This window comes from Aegilops tauschii, chromosome 7 (genome assembly GCF_002575655.3).
Source record: "Aegilops tauschii subsp. strangulata cultivar AL8/78 chromosome 7, Aet v6.0, whole genome shotgun sequence".
Classification (NCBI taxonomy): domain Eukaryota; kingdom Viridiplantae; phylum Streptophyta; class Magnoliopsida; order Poales; family Poaceae; genus Aegilops; species Aegilops tauschii.
The window spans coordinates 8105402-8121112 of NC_053041.3; the positions used below are offsets into that span (position 1 = coordinate 8105402).

General features: G+C 43.8%; 1 protein-coding gene across 1 annotated transcript in view; it reads right to left on the reverse strand.

Annotated features, from left to right (window-relative positions):
* Positions 1–1225: 1225 nt before the first annotated feature.
* LOC109785085 (uncharacterized) overlaps positions 1226–15711 on the reverse strand; it is a 34448-nt gene continuing 19962 nt past the window's right edge. The window contains exons 2-3 of the mRNA XM_073505727.1: positions 1665–1863; positions 1226–1502 (exon numbers count right to left, since the gene is read on the reverse strand). Of these exons, the coding sequence (XP_073361828.1) occupies positions 1226–1502; positions 1665–1863 (476 nt within the window). The remainder of the gene's footprint in view (positions 1503–1664; positions 1864–15711) is intronic.

A 15711-nucleotide genomic window follows, 5' to 3' on the forward strand; every position in this document is an offset into this window, starting at 1 on the left:
CCAAAACGTTTTCCCAAATTTGTACACAAATGTAAAACGCTTATCTGGACCATAACTACAGGCAGAACGTTGATCCAACAATTACGTAATAATCAGTGGTATATTCAATGTCATTTATCTGGACCATAACTACGGGCCCATAGTGTCACAGCTTCAAATTTTTACATAATATAGCTTAATGAAACAAAATTGGATACGTCATTGTAACTTTATTGGAAGAATATTTGACCACTGTCTTTGGCAAACCCCCATTATTGTCTGCATCACCATATACAGATTTTATTAAGTGTACATATAATATTACTGACCAACAATCTATGTTTCATCATGAACTGATCTATCACAATGCAAAATTAATAGTTGCCTCACAATCTGAAGATTAGTTTCTCATCTAATACTCTACAAAGGCAACAATACATGCGATACTTAGTGTGGTGTTCTTGTAAGGATATAAAAAATCTGGTCACAAAAAATTTAAAGATAATTAAGATATTCCCTGCATGATATTGTGTTTAGCATAACATTGGAGGTGGTTATAAACCACATTATATACTATTAATAGTATTGCATGCATATTTGAAGAAGATGCCCTCGCAATGCTAGTTTTTTTTATTAAAGTACAAACTTAGTATGTTTTTGTACTTAACACATAACAAGAATGATAAGTTTTACTTACAGTGTTCTTCGTTATACATTTTGAACTCCTATCATTGACAAATACATGCAAACCATTATAAATTTGTGTGTCTGTGTGTGCGCGCGCGCGTGCGCGTGTGCATGTGTGCGTGTGTGTGTGTGCATATGTGTGTTTGTTCTGTGTTCATGTATATTTTAATATTTTTGAAATATCTCGGCACATAGCTGCAAAGCGTATGATTCAACAAGTTTCTTGGTAGGGTTACTAGTACATGTGAAAACTTTATTTACACAACACAAACATTTTATTCATAATTCTTCAAAAAGAAAACACACACTACAAAACCGATGGAAGACCACAATTGGTAACATGTTACACGGTAACTATATGATACACAGTTACACAAACACAATGTATGCATGCTCCACAGCTCCGCACAAGTAGCAAGTCAGAGCTGCAAGTCCATGTGCATATAGATTATTACACATCGATACGTGACCTGTGTGACCACACAAGAGAATTTAAGGCACGTATCGCATACAGATGCAGGTGATACTGATAGTACATACATATAGTAATCAATGGAGCTTAGTTCGGGCAGTGGAAGCCGTCCGGCACTCTCTTGCCGCACTGGTTGACGAGCACCTCGATGGCGATGGGCAGCACGAGGCTGACGTTGAGGGCCTTGACCTTGATGGTGGTGCAAAGGCAGAGAGCGGCGTCGAGGTCGGCCACGCCAGACAGCAGCGGGCAGCATGTATCGCTGGTGCTATTGCCGATCACCGCGTGCAACAGCCCATTGAGCACATCCACGCACGCCAGCAGCTTCAGCGTATCAACAGGGCACTTGCCAGTCGGTGTCGCCAGGCCTGGGGCCGGGGCCGGGGTTGGCGTCGGAGTCACAGGGGTGTGTGTTGGCGGCATCACAGGGGTCGGTGTTGGGGCCACCAGGGTTAGCGTTGGAGAGACATGGGTCGGTGCTGGAGTCGGAATCACAGGGGGTGGTCTTGGCGGCATCACAGGGGTCGGTGTTGGGGCCTCCGGAGTTGGCGTTGGAGAGTCAGGGGTTGGTGCCGGCGTTGGTGTCACAGGGGTCGGTGTTGGCGGCATCACAGGGGCAGGTGTTGGGGCCACCGGGGTTGGCGTTGGAGAGACAGGGGTTGGTGCTGGCGTCGGAGTCGGTGTTGGTGGCATCACAGGGGTCGGTGATGGGGCTGCCGGGGTTGGTGTTGGAGAGACAGGCGTCGGTGTTGGGGTCACCGGGGTTGGTGTTGGAGAGATAGGAGCTGGTGCCGGCGTCGGAGTTGTAGGGTTTGGTATTGGTGGGATTACAGGGGACGATGCCGGTGTCAGAGTCTGAGGGATTGGTATGGGCGTGGGTGCGGGAGTGTTTGTAGGTGGAGGGCATGACATAGTCGGGGTCGGTGCCGGTGTCGGAGTCACCGGGATCGGTGTGGGCATGGGTGAGGGAGTGGGAGTTTGCGAAGACGGAGGGCATAACCGGGACTTGTGCTTACGCGGTGGAGGTTGGGAAGGCTTTGTGGTCGGGCAGGATCGGCATGCCACGGATGGAGCGAGATGCATGGCTAAGGAGAGCAGCGCTACCAGCAAGAGGGCCGCAAAGCGGGCCATGCTCTTGGAGCTTAAGGTCTGGGTGTCGATATAGCTTTCTTGCTCTTGACTAACAGAATGCCTTATAGGCGTACGTGAGGTGGTGCAGCGTTTTTATGATTGAAATGGTGTACTGTCTTGGTCGACCTGACCAAGTGTGGAGCCCCCCCCCCCCCCCCCCCCCCCCGCGCGTGAGGCTCTTTCCAAGATTGCTGGACCTCTCTCACTTGCACATATCTGGATGAAATTGACACACCTCATTGTCCACGTAAGAGACGACCGCTCCGCTAATCTATCTATCTTCTACTCCTTCCATTCGAAATTACTTGTCACAAAAATTGATGTATCTACAACTAAAATACATCTAGATACATTCATTTCTTAGACAAGTAATTCCGAACAAAGAGAGTATCTATTAGTATATATTAGAAGTAAAATATGGCTGAAACATATAGAGAATAACTAGAAAATCGACAGTTAATTATGAAATACTAGTTCTAGCTTGATTATTGGCTCCGCTGTACGTACTAACTCCGACGTGTACTTTCCGCGGAGACGCTAACCAGGCAAACAAGCTGCTACGTGAAACTAGCTCGTATCCTCACGTAGGAAACTAGTCGGCCGCCGGCCTTGACGCGTAAATGTACGCACGAACAGGAGATAATCCGGCGACAAACATACGCGAGACACACGCCGGGATTTTATGGCCACAGGCCGTATCGGTCCTGTGAATTTTCTATTGCTTTGTTGATCTGGTTACAGGGGATACACGCACAGGTATTTATATTACCCTACCTACTAGTACATGTATGACTCGGCTACTGATACAAGTCCGTTATTATACTACCTAGTCGTGATTATTTTCAACAATCATCCTTCCAAACACGATGACCTCATTTCATAGTTTGAACGCCGATTCTTTCCCTCATCTCCATGAATATCTGTCGTCCCAAAGAATTGGCGAGGATATCTGCAAGCTGATCGTCGGTGCAAACATAGTTGACTTCAAAATTGCCTTCTTCCACACACTTCCGTATGTAGCGATACCTCTTATCGATGTGCCTGCTCCTGTCATGATACACTGGATTCTTACATTGGGCAATCGCAGCATTGTTGTCAACATTGAGCACCACTTTTTTTTCGGTTCCTTGTCTTCATGGCCACCGAGTAGCCTTTCTAGCCACACACCTTGACCCGCCGCGATTGCAGTTGCAATATACTCTGCTTCACATGATCATAATGCAACCACCTTCTGCTTTTGTGATAGCCAACTCACTATGCTTCTTTCTAAAAAAATGTCACGCACGTGGTACTTTTACGGTCGTCCACATCTCCTGCCATGTCGCTATCACTGTAGAAATGTAGCTCCACCATCTCCTTCCTCTTCTCTCTCAAATAGACACAACCAAAGTTTGTTGTCCCTTTGATGTATCTGGGTATTTGTTTCAGAGCTGCCCAATGTTCCGTCGTGGGTGCTTCCATGAAGCGACTCACTATGCCAACGGAACGGGCCAAGTCCACTCATGTATTCACAAGATACCGTATGCTTCCGACCACACTCCTATACTCCATTGCATCAACCGTGAGTGCTTTGTTTCTCTTGGTAACTTTAAGACGAGGCTCCATTGGAACATAAGTTGGATTGCTAGATTCAAGGTACAAATAAAGGAGCTTTTATTATTGGAACTCGCCCACTGAATCGATCACATCACACATCACAACCACCTTATTGGTCGAGGGGTTGCATGCACGGTATGCCTTCGTGCCCGCTTCGTAGCCAACCAATACCATTGGAGTACTCCGATCCACCAATTTGCTAGTATGCTCGGCCACTGTTTTCACATGCGTCACGCGTCCGAATGTGCGAAGATGATCAACCGTAGGCTTACTCCATCCACAAAATATAAACAAGAGCAAGAGTAGGGCATTACCTCTTAGAGGGAGCCCGAACCTAAGTAAAGTTGTGTCCTTGTGTTCTCCTGTTACCATCGTGCCAAGACTACCAGCTCAGGAGCTCCTACTAGAGATCCACCGGTATTAGCACCGACACCACCTCCCTTTAATAATACGTATAGGTTTATGTTTTGTTGCCACATCACCTTCACAAATCGCAACAATGTTATGCTTTTTTGCATTTGATTGAATTCTTGCTATTTTTGTAGTGACGATTCCATTCAACTCCTCATGGGATCCATACTTTTACTTATCAAAATGATCAATTGACCCCCTACACTTGAAACATGCCTATAACCTAGCTGTACCGAGATTAGATCTACGCAATTATAAACTACTCCTTCATCAATAAAGACCGAGCTAGACTTTGGGGCTTGCTAGAAAAGCCCGTGTTGAATGGACGGGACTAGGCGCATACCCAAGTAGAGCCTGTGGGGGGCAGGCCCCAGCTCAAATTTCAAATTTCAAGATAATTTGTTTTTATTTCTTCTATGTTTAAAAAAATTGCAAAGTAATGCAAGATGTGCCTCCACGTCATTGGTTTATGGGTCCTGTCTCTTGGTTGGGTCTAAGCCTTAATGAGTCAGAAGTTTCTTTTTCCTCCCCGCAAAAAAAAAAGAAGTTTCTTTTTCCTGCAATCCTCTCAAAGAGTTATATATTTTATTTCATCAAATGTTTTTGAAGATTTTGAAGATACATATTTTATTTTTCCGATTCTACACTTTTAATGCTTATGGATCCCAAAATCTTGGAGCGAGCCTGTCCATGAATAAATGGGGTCGGTCGACGTTTCCCATTGCAAGGGTAGTGAACTCAGTTATGGACGTTTCCGTCCCCCTTGAGCTATATGTCAACACCAATGGTAGTGTGTTGTGTACTTTTTTTGGCAGGAAAACTCCTCATCCTTTCACCAAACATCATGGCAGCACAAAGAATATCTGAAACAATAATAATTACATCCACGTCCCTAGACCACCTAGCGACAACTAGAAGCGCAGTCATGTGTATATATAGTGGAGTACTTTTGTGCGGAAAACATTATATCATTTGTATTGATTCTTTAAACAATATTTGTATTAATTAAGTAGGGTGCTAATTTTTCTAATATATACATTGAAGTCGGCAGGAGTAACTAGTTTGGCACTGTATCCTGTCAAAAACAAAAAACTAGTTTGGCATTGCACATAGCACATGGAAATGGTTGTAGATGCACAGCGGGTTCTTTGGGCTCGTAACAGATACGAACAAAATGCATGGCATGCAGGTATGTAGTGCAGAAACACGGACGTCCCAGAAACTCAGACGTGACAAACTTGCTAGTCATCCGTGCATGTGTGCGTTCCCGGGCAGTGAAGACAAGATAACGATATGCTGGTCCACTCGTGCTGGCACTGTGGACACGTACATACGTACACCTTGAAAACTTAACCTAACCCAATCGTTCGAACCCATAAAAAAAGACAGAAAAAAGTGAGTCACCTGAGAAATAGCACAAAAAAAGAATTGTACATACTCCCTTCATCCGGATACATAAGGCCAATTTATCTTTTCTTGAGTCAAACATATATCAACATCTACACTACCAAATCAATATTAATCATGAGGTATGTATTTTTATGTACTTCTTGGGTCCTTTATATTGTGCATTTTTTTACTATTGTAATTTGGTCAAAGTTAAACAAGTTTGATTTAAGTTGAGATTGATTGGGCTTATAAATACGGATAGAGGGAATATCTCTTTTTTGCGATGAGGATTCTACACAATTTAGTGGGACATAACCGTCATATCTTACTGGTTTATAGCCCATTTAATTAATAAAATCATAAAACTTTATCCACTTGCATGGTATGTATAAGAAGTTTAGTCACGTATTGCCACAGGAAGAGAAATGACATCAAAATATAAGGTGGTTGGTTTTACTTCTTCTTGTGGCATGAGTAAAGAGAGCCTATAAACCGAGAGGCCCACTGCACACACGACTTAGTCTAACACTCGGCTTATTGTCACACCGCATGGCGCCACCGTCAGATTCTGTCGGCCGTGATCTCACTTTGTTTGCCGGCCTCCACCCTTTTATACTCTCCTTACATATAAGGCGTGTTCCCGATATCCAACATTTTGCTTATAGCCCTAAGTCGAAACGTACTAAGCAATGTACACTAAACCGAGTGTAACACTCGGTGTGGACTTCATGGTTAAAATGGCCTTTGCCCTGTATGTTTCGTATAGGGCTTCATTTATTTTTTCCAGCAGTGCCACTTGCAAGGCATGTGTAAGAGGTTTAGTCACGTATTGCCAGTGCGAGAGAAAGGACATCAACATATAAGGTGGTTGGTTTTACTTCTTCCTGCTTGTGGCATGAGTAAAGAGAGCAACAACGAGTGCGCTCCTTGCATGCCTCACCACACCAAACCCGCTCGCTCATGTGCCTCGCCACACCAAATCCACCCGTGCCCCTAGTTTCAACCGAGCTAGTACCTTGAAGGTCCAACCCAACTCGGCGCTCAACTATCATTTGCACAGTTGTATGAGAGAGCAGATCTTTGAAACCACGTCCTTATGGAACCTGCGCCAGGTTAGGGGCGCTAAATGTTTTGTGGAGGGTCTTTGCTAGTCTGCTCGCTTGATCATCTAATTATTCTAGAACCATTCCGTCGACAGGCTCCTACATCTACGACCTCTTCTTCGATCCATTACTTCGGCTATGATGACTTATCTGATCGGACTACTTTGGCTACGACGAATCTCTCTAATCAGACCACTGCTATGACGACCACATCACCACCATGAGCACTATAGTGACAAGAACACTTCCGCTACCTTTGCAACCAATGTGTATATGCTGATTATCTCGCTGTTGGCATTTGCGTTTGCTTCATATCCAAATATTATTGGCATGCTAGTTTATTCGTCGTCACAAACTTGCATTTCTATTATCCCATATATTACCAGATCTGCTAGCACATTTGTCATGATATTAATCTTGATTAAATTATTCGAAAAATGCTTATTGTTCCAACAATAACTATGGTGTTTATCCTTTTTGTTGCTGGGAACTTTTTTTTTGCGGGGGTGTTGCTGGGAACTGTGATGTTTCTCTCCTTTTATTTAGTATTAATGTTGCTTTTCAAGGAGGTTTATTCACTTTTTAGTTACTTTGTAAATCAAATTTACTCATTAATTCATATCGTATCTGTTATTCTGTTTACCAAGTAGTTTTATTCCATAACAGGAAGTGTGACGTTCGCAGTTAGAAGCAGGTATGAAGTTCCCGACAGGATGTGAAAGCGCTTCTGTACATCCCGACGGCGCACCTGCTAGTTTCCTAATCGATCCCTGCAAACTAGTGGCCGCTGCGCTACGATCCAAGGATCAGTCGATCGGCCAGCTTCAGGGTGCGAAGGTGGACAAACGATGCATAGCTATGTGTAGGTCGGCACTGGAACGCGCCGAAACTTTCTTCATTGTGTGTAAATGTAATCGATCGATTAATCTGTGGGTGGAACTAGCACGCATGCATGTTGTTTTCTAAAACATACTGTACTACTAGTATAGGGATATCTGCTATAGTTGGCTAGGATTTGACGAGTCAAATCATTAGATTTGGTAATATCTAGTGGCAATAATGCATTTTCCCGTTGGAGGCTACCTAAGAGCATCTCTAGCAGACCCCGCATAACGCCGACCCGCAAAACGCGTTTGCAGTTCGCGGAAAAACGGCTTTGCGGGCCGGCGCGGACGGCCGCAGAGGCAGACCCCGCAAAACGGACCTGTATAAAAGGATATTCGCGGAATATGCTCTTTCATGGGTCGGCTTTGCGGGGACTGGTCTGGTGCCGCTCCCGCCGGCCCGCAAATCCGAAATTTGCACTTCAATTTGACACATAGGACATCATCAAATCTTTGCTAGAATAGCAATACAAAAGAAAACAAGAACCACAATTATGCATTTTAGAAGATTTCCAACTTCCATAACTCCTCCCACTAGTTGAAGCAATATCTTTTCCATGCACTCATTGTTGATCTGCGGATTCTTGATCTTGCATTCTTCATTCTTCTTCTTTGGTTCTAAAAAAGTAGACGTTGCTTCCCCTCTAGTTGCACATGCAGCCACTTCATTACCTTCGATTGTACTAAGGAGTGCACGGACGTCTATTAAGTTTCTTTCTGTCAATAAATCAATGTATTCGCCTTCCCAAAACCAAAATAAGCATCCATCTTCCTACACACATGATGATGTTCGAAATGGGATATCGCAATTGAACCAAAGAATGCCGTGCCAAAGCCTAATGAAAAGAACACGTACCCCGTCGTTTTCGCATTTAAAGAACACCCATCTGGGGTGCTTCGGCGTGCCCGAAGTTAGCCGCAGCACTCTCCGCGTGCAGTCGTCGCACTGTATGAGCGGCATCGGTGAGCCATAGAGCCGCTGCGCGAGCGCCGAGCCCGGCAGACGGACGGCCGAATCCATGTCGGCAAACCGTCAGCAGCAGCGACAGGACGAACTCGTACCTGCATGTGGCGATGGGACTTTGCCAGGGCCGCGCACGGTGCTCCCCGACCATTCCATCACTTGGCGCAGCCATCGGCGGCCGGAAAAGCCAAATCCGGCCGCCCGCGACGAAGGGCCGCAGATCTTCAACTTTTCGGCCCGCCGACGCACGGGGGGTGAAGGGCAACCTCGTGCGTGTGGCGGCCTTCGGCGTGATCCCGCGGGCTAGTTTCGCCGGAATCGTGGGCGGCGGCCCGGCGGCGGGGCGAGGGGGAGAGGGGAGGTGGTAGGTGGGCAAAAGCGCGGGCTGAAATGTCCTCCTCACCAACCGTTCCCGCTATATGCAGGGCACCGACGGGCCGGGGGAGGAACCCACATATTCGCGGGTTGGGGTCAAAATTTTGCCGCGCCCCTCAAAATTTTTTACGCACCGGCCACGTTTGCGGGGTCTGTTCGGGCGGGATTTTCCACACCGACCCACATTTTGGTGGTTACTTTGCGGGTCGAGGCTTTTACGGGGTCTGCTAGAGATGCTCTAACGCCCCCCCCCCCCCCCCCCCCCAACACACCCACACACACACAAAGATCATGCTCAGTCCTGCTAAGTAAGCAAAGCTATTAATTGTTTTTTTTTGTTTTAAACTCTCAAGACACTGGGAGAAACTCGCACTGTCACTTTTTATTAATAAAAGATGAGCTAGCAAGGAGTGTACAATCATAGATTATTTACATCAGACGGGGAGCGGGATATACAAGGGTTGTATGTGAACTACTCACAATTCATTTAGAGTAAGGGGATCAGATAGAGGCTACAAAGGAGGTAATGTAGAGCCCTAGGCTCTCCTTAGACCTATGCACAAGCACGGCAAAGTCCTCGTTAAACCTGCTTCTCCAAGACTCATGAGACTGATCAATGTTTCTGAAATATTTGTTATTCCTTTCCTTCCAAATCCCCTATCTAGCAACAATGAAAGTCGATTCTCAAAAAAAAAAAAATGAAAGTCTCGATGAACGTGGGTCTGCCCCATGCTAGCTTGGCAGCACGCAGAACTTAAGCCCGATCGGTATTCACCTCGATCCGCACAATCCGTTGAGGAGCCAAACTGACTCATGTAGTACGTACACATCCACCACGCGTGAATCCAATCGAGATCACGATCGGATCGGATCGCATCGCATCGTCTCAACCGTGCTGCCGATCGACGTAGGCGATGGCCGGCGGTGGCGTGGACCGGCTGTCCTCGCTCCCCAACGACCTCCTCTGTCGCATCCTCCACTTCGCCCCACTCAAGGAGGCAGCCTCCACCACCGCGCTCTCCCGGCGTTGGCGAGAGCCGCTGTGGCTCTCCTCGGGCGCCGTAAACCTCGAGACGGGAGTCGTCGAGAAAAAGAAACACCGCCGACGACCAGGGCAAGGGCACGACCACGCCCATGCCCGCTTCTTCTCCGGGAGCGACGACTTGGTCTCCGCGGCCACGGGGGCGCTCGACACCGCCGTCGTCCCCGTCACCAGGCTCAGTTTAATCAGCTGGTACTCCAACCATTACGAGGTCGTGTCGTCCTACAAAGACATGGTCGAGGTCGTGCTCTCCCACCGGGCGGCGCGCAACGTGGAGGAGCTCCTGCTCGTCGCCAAAGATCCTTCCGGCAACCCCTATAACCGGTGGGTATTCAACTGCACAGTCACCCTTGACTCCCTTCAGATGGAGACACTGCGGATCCTAGAACTCACCAACTGCAGTGGAGTAGGAGTCTATCACACGGAGGCTCTCCACCCTAAGGCTGAGCCATTGCACCCAGCAACTAGGATCCCTCCAACGCGTTATTGACGCGGCGCCGTCGCTTGCTGCCGTCCGACTCGAGTTTGTCGTCATAACACACGGGGAAGCCATAGAAGCTACATGGCGCCACCTCGGATGCCCCGCAACCACCGTGCTTGTGCTTGAGAGTTGCAGGTGGGAGGTGAAGATAGGGCCCCCTGGCGGCGGCTGGTACTTCGAGAAGACCGTTGATCGATTGAAGATCGACGCGATGAGGCTGCGGCGTTTCAGCTACAAGGGGCAACTCCGCTCCTACTCATTCAGTCCACAACATCTAGAGTTAGAACAAGTGGATCTGGAATTTTTCGAGCAAGACTACCACAGGGTAAAGGATCCAAAATGTGACTTAGAAACTTTCTGGTGATTCACTCGGAACTTCACTAGCACCAAGGAGATGAGGCTGAAGGTGAACCACCTCAAGGATATCGCCGTCCTCAGTGAGGCAAGGCAGGTCGAGCTCCTGCCGGCATTCCGCCGCCTCGAGCGTCTCGAGTTTCAAGGAGCACATTGGACCAATGACAAGACTGCAGCAGTGACGACCATCTTGAACCTGCTCCACTGCTGTCCTGTGCTCACTACCCTCCAAATCAACCTCACCGCAAAAGTACGAGGAGGAGGATGCATCGAATAAGCAAGGGGCACAGAAACATAAACGAACTACTCGGAATGAAATTTTGATGGCTGCGATGGTAGGTCCGCGCTACTTATTCCAATGCTTGCAGAGCTCTCTGAGGAGAGTGGACTTACAGTTCCAGCTAGAGAAGAAGGACTGTCTTGGTGTCAAGCTGATAAAAAGTTTTGCCGAGAATGCGATGGTTCTTGAAGAAATACGTATTGACATTGGAGACGAAAAGTTGTGTGAGCACATGAATCCCAGGATTGCAAAGTGGAACTCGAGTAGGAAAGTGTTCGGGGCGACAAGTTTTGTGGTCTTACCTCTTAAGATGTGACTCTACAAAAGAGGAAATATGGTACGTATACTCCTGTTTATGTAGTGTTTTTTTCTCAGACATTGTTATTTTATTGAAGGGGAATTTCGGGCTGGAATGTGCTGGTACATCTTGACAGAATAAACATTCACAGTGTCAGAAGAGATTGTAATCGCTTGGCTCACTTCTTATACTGGGAAACTGCGTATTGGATAGGAGGTTATATAATTGATGCAATGTGTATATTTGTTGTGATATTCTGTTACACGAGGGCACATTCATCATTCATGATAACAGGCATTTCATATTATTACGACTATGCGCTTACTAGTAAAATGTTAAGACAAAACCAATGTACATGCTGTACTTTTAAGTAAACAAAGTTGTTCTTTACCTGCATGCGTGTATTACTCGGACCTACCAAACTGTTAATTTCCAAGCTGGCTAAGTGGGCTCTAGGGGACAAAACAAATATGCTGATGCAACAAGTTTGAAGGCTCAGCAGATCGATATATTAAGCTATGTATGTTTTAAAATAGTTTTTTGCAACTCTGCTTTCTGAATGGTCATGGGTATTTCTCCTGATGCTTTTGCAACCATGATTTGCTGAATCATCATCTCTCTGCTATTTGATGTTATTTTGCAACCTTGACTGCGGGATGTTCACTGGCCTTTCTGCAGTTTTGTTACTGTACCTCTATCAAACATGATTATTGTTTCCTTGTGTTGACTCAATTGGAATTATTAAAATGTATTATTTTGCAGGCATTTGATGGCTCACCATATGTGCAGGATTACAGTCTGTAACTAGAAGAAGGGAGCGATCTGAAACCAAGATTCATGTCCGTTACTAAGCTCCTGAGGCAGCCCTGCAAGAAATATTCAGTCAGAGTATCTAATTAACCGCTGAATTTGCAAATGACAGGATGTGAATGTTGTCTTTGTACCGAACTTCGACAAATAAAAAACGAAAATAAAGATGGTTCTAAACTTCTAATATCTGAAGTCATTATGTGAATCAAAAGATCAATAACAATGAAATTGATGAAGCAAGAAATTCGAAATTGTTTATGGTAGGTATCGTTGCATTTGGTCTCCAATCCTAAATCAATGCGGTTGCGTGTTTGCTTTTTTCTATTCTAAAATGCATGTTGTTCTTTTTCGTAACTCACTACGGCTGTCAAATTGGCAGGTAGTTGAAAGTTGGATGAGCAAGTTTGGAACATGAAGAAGCGAGACAAGAACGGAAAGAGCAAAACTATGTTTTTTACTGTTTGCTTCCTTTTATAGTTTATTTTTCAATTTTCCTCATGTTTTTATTTTCACCTTTTTCTGCTTATTTCTTCATTTTTTTATTTTTTACCTTTGTTCAGTTTCTTTTCACTGTTTTTTTTCATAAATTAAAAATTTCCAATATTTTTTGAAATTCCAAATTGTGTTCATGTTTTAAAAAACAGTTCATATTTTGAAAATTATGCCGTTTCAAAAAAAAGGAATTCCAAATTCCAAGTTTGTTAATTTTCCTGAACTTGTTCATGTTTTTTTAAATCACGTTATTGAAGAAAAATATTCATCATACATTGAAATAAATGTTCACTATGCATTAATTGTTCATTTTGTTCGGCGTGCATTTGTAAAAAGTTCACCGTATATTTAGAAAATAATTATATGTGTATTTAAATAAAGTTCACTATATAATAAAAAAATATGTTGTGTGTACTTTAGATCCCCTTTCATAAAAGTTGCTCAGATTTTGAAATTTGTTCACAAATAAAGGAAATATTCATAGTAAAAAATATATTCAAAATTTGTTTATGAATTATTTTTTAAGAAATATTGAAAAAGAAAAAAAAGCATATGCCATTTTAATTATTACTTTAAATTGAGCGTTGCATTTAAGTTGTGATCCGTTTCTAGCTCGGTTGGCTAGCATCGGTAGTATGCATGACGAGGTTGGGGTTTCGACTCCTGTGGCAATACTCTGAACGACCCACCATACATATGAAAATATATACAATTTTAGAAATTTATATATTGCCATTTATACATTTAATGAGGGGATTGTACAAAAGTGGGACTCTTATACTATTTTTTTACATCTCATTATCAAAAAAAATTAACTAGTATTTACATTATATTTAACACATGTTCACATAGCAATACTTAAAATTTAGACATTTCTAGGAAACAACACAAACTTCCATCATGAAAATTATGTTGTAATTAAAACAATATTCCATATTGCTTTGTTGAAATAACTTATGTCGATCTAAATATAAAGAAAGCAAAAGAAAAAATCGCCTGCATTCATCAATGGAGTATTTTATTCCATTTGTTTAGAGATAAGAGAAGCAGGACATATGTTGGATCTAGTTTGGATTACCTGCACACACAGTGTGTCTAGCGTTTCTATATATATTGTAGTGCGTTTATACATGTTTTATCTACAAATATCTTGATGGAGGATCCTACACATTGCATGAGTATAAGAAATTGATTGTGATTATTTTGTCACCAGTTTCAATGTTAGCCTATTTATTAGCTTCATCATCTTCACTTCTATTCTTGAACCGGGTGAATGTTTAGTGATGTTTCATTGACATTTGGTTACATTCTACTTTACACACTTGTCAGTGAAACAGATATTAGTGGACGGGTTCTTTTGTATACAAGAAGAAAAATTGTCATGTCTCGGTAGGTATGCGGCAACCATATCAAGAGTTGACATACGAGATTAAATAAGTCAATCTAGTCGAATCCAAAGGCAGTTCCAAGAGAGTATGGATCCCATGAGGAGATGAAGGAAATCACCAGTGCAAAATGGCAAGAATTCACTACAAATACAAAAACGTATAATATTATTTTGATTTATGAAGGTGATGTGGAAACAAAACGTAAATCTATACACATTATTAAAGGGAGGTGGTGGGGAGCCCGTGTTGAAACTTTGGATTCCTTTTTGAAGGAAACCAAACTTCTAAACTTCTAAACTAGGCTTATACCCAACAAAGAGACGGAACCCATAAACCAATGACATTGAGGCACATTTTTGCGACCAAACCAAAGCAAGAATACCACCTCCCTTTAAAAAATCGCAAACTAATACAAGATGTGCCTCAATATATGTCATTGGTTATGGGTCCCGTCTCTTTGTTGGGTATAAGCCTGGTTTAGAAGTCTGGTTTCCTTCAAAAAGGAGTCCAAAGTTTCTTTTTCTTGCAATCCCCTCAAAGAGTTATACATTTTATTTGATAAAATGTTTTTGAAGAATTTGCAGATACATATTTTATTTTTTGGCTTCTACACTTTTAATGGTTGTGGATGCCAAAATCTATTAGTGAGCCTGTCCATTGAAAAATGGGGTCGGTCCAAGTTTCCAATTGCGAGGGTAGGGAACTCACTTATGCATGTTCACATGCACCTTGAGCTATTTGTCAGCACCGATGGTAGCGTGTTGTGTACTTTTTTTTGGCGGGAAAAACTCCTGATGTATTCATCAAACATGATGACAGTAAAAAGAACATTAGAAATAATAAAAATTAAATAGATCATCTAGTGATGACCACATGCATAGTCATGTGTATATATAGTGTCCTTCGCGAAAACATAATATGTACATATAGTGGAGTACTTTTGTGCGGAAAACATTCTATCATTTGTGTTGATTTTTTTCAAACAATATTTGTATTAATTAAGTAGGGTGTAGAATTTTTCTAATATATACATTGAAGTCGGCACGGGTAACTAGTTTGGCATTGTATCCTGTCAAAAACAAAAAACTAGTTTGGCATTGCACATAGCACATGGAAATGCTTGCAGACGCACAGCGGGTTCTTTGGGCACGTAACAGATACGAACAAAACGCATGGCAGCCAAATTGGTACTGCTGGCCAGTCGGCGAAGCATGCAAGTATCTACTGCAGAAACGCCGACGTGACAAACTAGCTAGTCATCCATGTATGTGTGCATTCCTGGCCAGTGAAGACAAGATAACACAATGATGGTCCACTCGTGCAGGCACTATGGACACGTACGTACGTACACCTTGAAAAATTAACCAAATCCAAGCGATCGAACCCATTAAAAAATTGGAAAAGCTTACCATCACCAGGGGTATCGCAGTGGCCACCTGCTACCTCCTCTGCCTGACACGCGTCCAAGTGATGGCCCACATGCCGTCCTGTGTCGAACACGCTTCTGTAACTGGCTATGTTTCTGAAACATATATGCGGTGTTGCAAGGGTCTATGACAAGTCTATGTTTTGCAA